Genomic DNA, 6,000 nt, shown 5'->3' with positions numbered 1-6,000 from the left:
TGCAAAAGTTTCAACAAAGTGGAGTAGTTCTCCTTCCCATTCTCTTCCTAGGCAGACATTACCCGAGAGGGTACTACATCACCGCACAACCAGTGCAGCCGTGCAGACTGAGGTCAGGTTTGGTCATCTGGATTTTGGCCACCTGACTCTTTTGTTGCAACAGTAAGGTTTCATTTATCCTAAGGAGAAGGAAAGCCATAGGAACTGTATCCTTCTGGACCAATGATCAGAACCAGAGAATTTGTAATTTATCAAATTGAGATTAATGCATTCCTACTTGCTCACTGAGGAGACTGAGGCCCAGAAATAGGAAGAGATAGGGCCAAATCACTCTCCTAGTGGTGAACCAACAAACATATTGACATCTAAGCACAGATATCTAAGCCTTGCTTGGCTGCACTTGTCTCCATTCTTTGGAATACTGATTTGCATGAACTTATCATAATAAATGGAAACAAATTAGCTTTTTAGATCTTAAAAAAAGCTTTGTATGGAGATGCTTTGTATTCCCTGGCTTCTGTTTGAGGCACCTGCTGGCAGACTGCTGATCCACTGGAAGCCAGGGGGACACAACTCTGGGCTGCATCTAGTATGTGGCAGGGCGGGAGGAGTCTTGGTTATAGCGGTCCCTGCACCAGAAAAGAACCCCAAACTCTCCCTCCTTTGAAATGGCAGGACTACTGAAAAATAATTACAAAAGCTCAGTTTCTAGTCAAGAAAATAAAATATTAAAACACAACAATAATATAATGATAATAATTGAAGAATGAAGTCAACTTGCCAAAAAAAGTTTTACAGAAAAATAGCACCTTTGGTAAAAAGTATCTTAAAAATTTGGTTAGGTCTCTAAGGGGCTCAAAGTTATACAAGTATCTGCATCATTTGTGTGCACCCTCCCAGAAACTCCAAGCCTAAGGGACCACTGGGTAACGAGAAGGGTGGCTGTGTATCTAGAGGCAGTGGTTGGGACCATGAGAAGCACAGATGTTGGACGTCTATTATGCTGATGGCGACAGGAAGGGCTGGACGCAGAATGTGTTCCTCTCCACTGGGCTTCTGCCAGACCCCTCCTCTGGGGCAGCTGCAAAGTTCTCTCTGGCATCATTCGCACTCCCTGCAGGACGTTTATAGCCGTGGCCAACCGTGGTTCAGATCTGCTCCTCTCCCAACCCTGATGCAGTTTCCTTACTTGTCTCCAGCCCCTGAGCACCATTTATAGTTTCTCTCAAAGCACTCCTAGAAATGAAGGCTATGGCCCTTCCCCTCCTCGCCAGCCACCCCCATTTCCTTTTGCAAAACAAATAGACAAAATAAAACTCATTGCTATACAAGCAAATACTGGTGATTCGGCAATTGTAGCAGACACTTGGATATACTGAACTCAGCGCTGAAGTGAAAGAAGGTGCCAGGCTCTGGACGCCCTTCCCAGATGCCTCCTCTTTAGATCTCTTTGGTGCTCACTTTTTTGGTCTTTTCAGCTGTTTCCTTTGAGATGCAGGAGAAAATAAGCATTGTGAATTAAAAAAAAAAAAAAAAAGAATCATTGGTATCTATCTAGTCCTCAAGACTTTATATAGCATTGACAGATACATGCTTGTGCTAAATTTTCATTCTGTTTACTTGTCTGTCTCCTCCGTGGATGAGAAGAACCTGAGGGCAAAGATCAGGTCTTATTTTTGACATGGTCACATAGGGGCTGTCACTGAATTAGTAGCTGACCCCACTTGAATGCCTGTGACACAACAGGTCAAACATGATTATCCTCATTTTAAAAATGAAGAAAAGGATCCTAGATGCAAGTGCTACAAGATATTCTGGATCCCAGTCCAGAGAGGTGTTAAGAACAAAGGTTCTGGAGGCAGACTGTCTGAACTTGAATCGCGGACATGCTATTTTCTGGGGGACTTTGGCCATGTTATAAAAACTTCTGTGCCTCAATGTCCTCAACTACAAAATGAGGGTAATAAAGTGCCACCTCTTACAACAGTGTCACATTTCTCCAAAGAAGCCTTTCTTACTTACGGCCAGTAGGCACATGAGAAAATGTTCAATGTCATTAGTCATTAGGGAAATACAAGTCAAAACTACAATGAGATGCCACTTCACACCCAGTACAATGGCTAAAATAAAACATAATGGACAATGACAAATGTGGTGAGTTTGTGAAAAAAGAGCAACACTGCTGGCAAGGATGTGAAATGGTACAGCCACTTTGCAAAACAGTCTGGCAGCCCTCAAAAGATTAATCACAGAGTCACCATAGCATCCAGGAAGTGCACTCTTAGGTATATACCCAAGAGACCTGAAAACATAAGTCCACACAAAAACTGGAACAAGAATGTTCCTAGCAGCATCATTCATCATAGCAAAACAGGGGAAACAACCTAAATATCAGCTGACGACTGGATACACAAAATGTGGTATATCCATACAATGGAATGTTATGTAGCCATAAAAAGGAATGAAGTGCCAACCTATGCTATAACAAGGATAGACCTTGAAAACATAATGCTAGATCAAAGCAGTCAAACAGAAAATGCCAAATACTGTATGATTCCATTTGTGTATGTCCAGAATAGGCAAATCGAAATAGAGTTAGAAAGTAGATGAGTGGCCACCAGGGGCTGGGAGAAGACAGAATGGGGAATGACTTCTAATGGGCCTAGGGTGTCTTTGTGGGATAATGAAAATGTTCTGGAATTAGGTAGTAGTGATGGTTGATGATCTTGTGAATATATAAAAACCACTGGATTGTATATTTAAAAGGGTGAATTTTATGGTATATAAATTAGATCTCAATAAAAAAACTAATTAGGAAATAAAAAACAACAGTGCCTGGCATCTAGCAGACACGGTTGGTTCTCCATCCATAGCCCCTTGCCTTTAGCAGTTCAGTACAGGGGTACGGCTTCTTACTGCCAGCACCTGCACCTCTCTGCCTGAGGCTTTCTCTGGCTGCTGGAGCCTGCTCTGCCCACACATGTTGGCAGGCCAGAAATGCCAGGGAATTCATGTCGCTGGTGGCAGCCCTTGCCAATGGCTGATGAGAGTTTGTGTAGGAACGTGCCTTCTCCCTTCCCCCTCAGGAATGGGAACTCTGTTCCCAGAGATCCACAATAGGACTAAGCTCCACACGCCCACAGTGGTAACATGCCTTGGTAGACGCTCTTTATTGCTTCCTTCCCTTCCTGGGCTGGCTTCCCAGCTCCCTGTCTAGTGTCTCCTAGGATTGCTTCCCAAATAAACTATTTGTACTCAAGTCCTTGCCTTAGCGTCTTCTTTCTGAGGGAACTCACATAAAACAGACATGTAAAAATGTTAGCTATTATAATGCACTCCTCACTGTCTACTCTGATCATTTCCCCACCCCAGAGGGAAGGAATTCCTATTAAGTTTTTTTTTTCTTCTTTTATGTGGTTGCACTCATCTGGAGACTCAAGACTGATGAAATATGGAAAAACAAAAGGCTGGGAGCTTCTGCTTAAAAAACTGACATGAGGGGAGTGCCTGGGTGGCTCAGTCAGTTAAGCATCCGACTTCGACTCAGGTCATGATCTCGTGGCTTGTGGGTTCGAGCCCCACATTGGGCTCTGTGCTAACAGCTCAGAGCCTGGAGTCTGCTCTGGATTCTGTGTCTCTGCCCCTCCTCTACTCACGCTCTCTGTCTCTCTCTCAAAATAAATAAATTAAAAAACAAAACAAAACTGACATGAGGTTTCTATATTATGAGTGACAATAATGACAAAATGCATATAAAAACCATCAATAAATATGAGCAATTTTATTTTTGAGCATTATTAATATTAATAATTATTTTGAAATCAAATATTTCATCTCAATAGTTTAGCAGCTCTTGTGACTGTTAGATTCTCTCAAAACTTAAGTCAGAGAGAAGGCTTGTATAACAGACCCAGTGTACAGACAGGTGATCTGAGGCACAATGTCCTTTGTTAACTACATGGTAAATCAGGGGCAAGACAGGCCCAAGAGTCGAGCACATCCGTGTTTTCTCTCCAGGCCTTTACCATCTATGTCAGTGAATCGCTATTCTGCCAAGACCCTTTTCCCCAAGAAGATCTTCAATTTGATGACACAGAACCTGAACAGAATTCTTATTTATTATCTTCTCAAGTCTCCAGGAAACTCTAAGTTCTCTCGGTTTTGAAAATCCCAGGCTGTTTTCTAACCAGCTTGGCATTTAACTGAAATATCTTTTATTGTGGTCCACATTCACTTATTTCCTGCTTGTTGCCCTCAAGGAGCTCACAGTCTTCAGGTCCGGGCACTGGTCGTGACAGGAAGCAGTAACACTTCCATAGACCATGCTCATTTGCAAACCACTTCCAACATATTTGCAAATCACCACCTGGCTAATTCTTGCTTCTAAAGCAATTTACCAAGTTGTAACCTACATCTGTTGGGACCTGCTGGACCACACAGGACTCCATTAGGGAACTGTCTGTATCATGGTTTGATAGCATAGGTTTATCATTCAGGACCTATTGTATGGAACAGAGTGGCTCCTTGGACATCTGGAGCATTAGGCGATATCTGAATGGCAGAAGGGCTTAGTGGCAGCAGCAATACCTGAGCCAGCATGGAGTCTGCAACTCACCTGGTGCTTCTGGAGCTCCTGGACATATCTGGTCATCTCCTCCTCTGTCTGGGCCTGGGCCCCCTTCTGATTCTTTCCTGGAAGAAGAACCAAAGCTCAGGGCAGTGCTCACTGATAGAAGCTAGTTAGGGATCCTACCAGTATCTACCTTTTAGGCTCTCAATTTCATCTCCCATTTAATCTATGGAAGGAGAGGGGAACTGCCTGCATATCTCTGAATATGAAGTGTCCCAGTTCAACTGACACCTCCAAAGTAACACTGTGAACCAAGCAATCTCTTCCACCCCCCACCCCGGCCTCTGTTCCTGGTGTCTCCGACTGCTCCAGCACGTATATCCATGCCAGGCACTGGCCCTGCCGTAAAATCTATGGGGAATATCTGGGTCTTGACTCAGGACGTTCCTCTGGGCTAGGGATTCTCAACCATTCACATGGAGAACTTTTCAAAATACACGTGTTTAAATTCCACTTTTAGACTCTGATTTAATTGTTGTTGGGCACCAGGATTTTGTAAAGTTTCTAGGTGATTGCAATGTGCAGGCAGGGTTGATAGCCACTATATCTAGCAGTGTTTCCCAAACTTACATGGTGATTAAAAAAAAAAACCATAGAATATTTCTTAAAAGTGGAGGTTCCCAAGCTGCTCTTTTGTGGGTTTGATTCAGTAGGTTTGGGATAGACTCTGTACATTTACCAAGTATAGTGTTTGCCGTCAGGAAACACTGCTCCGCCATGCCTTCTTGAGTTTGGCATTAATCACAGCAGTTTCCCTCAGCTGTGGCTCTACCTGGCTTTATATCCTGATGTCACTTTTTCTTTGCCCCATTGAGATTTCTGATCTAAGACCAGACTAAAGTTCAGGTACTGACTTTGGAGTGCTGCCTCTACAATGTCCTCTCAGCTCCGTGGCCCACACACGAAGACATGCTCACCTTGGGGCACCACCATCTGTGGTGCTCTTTATACCCACAGGGCTCTAAACCTGGCCATCCAGAGAGGGAGGACGAGCTGTCCAGTGTGGCTGTGGAAGTGGGCATTGTCCCATGGAGGTGATCATTTGGGTTTTGACTGATGCATGTGATGGGGCTTATTATCCAGGTGATCAGGCTTATTCCATAAGGCAGATGTTTAACAATTGCCTGTCTTAGAAATGGATGGCTACCTTTACAAAGCCAGGCCAGGAGCAGTTAGATGTGGGGAGCTACTGCAGGGGGTTTGGGGAAGGTGAATGTAAGATGCTTCCTGATGGAGGCAGGCTGGGGTAGTATTTTGAAATGTTCTCTCTTGGCTTCAGTAGCTGCTGTGTGCTTGGTCTGGATACCCTTAGTTTTGACTTCCAGAAATTTCCAGGATTTCTGTCTCTAAACAGCCTCTTCCTACTCTTC

General features: G+C 43.8%; 1 protein-coding gene across 1 annotated transcript in view; it reads right to left on the bottom strand.

The window, feature by feature from the left end:
* Positions 1–782: 782 nt before the first annotated feature.
* The window catches only part of FSTL1 (follistatin like 1), a 51,791-nt gene continuing 46,573 nt past the window's right edge, over positions 783–6,000 (bottom strand). The window contains exons 10-11 of the mRNA XM_047099653.1: positions 4,616–4,692; positions 783–1,485 (exon numbers count right to left, since the gene is read on the bottom strand). Coding sequence (XP_046955609.1) covers positions 1,441–1,485; positions 4,616–4,692 — 122 coding nt within the window. The 3' untranslated portion in view covers positions 783–1,440. The remainder of the gene's footprint in view (positions 1,486–4,615; positions 4,693–6,000) is intronic.

The sequence above is a fragment of the Lynx rufus genome, unplaced genomic scaffold (assembly GCF_022079265.1).
Source record: "Lynx rufus isolate CCGP_SWC_20201006 ecotype Redwood Valley unplaced genomic scaffold, mLynRuf1.p SCAF_5, whole genome shotgun sequence".
NCBI lineage: Eukaryota > Metazoa > Chordata > Mammalia > Carnivora > Felidae > Lynx > Lynx rufus.
The sequence above is the reverse complement of the archived record's forward strand: the minus strand, read 5'-3'. Positions and strand labels throughout refer to the sequence as shown.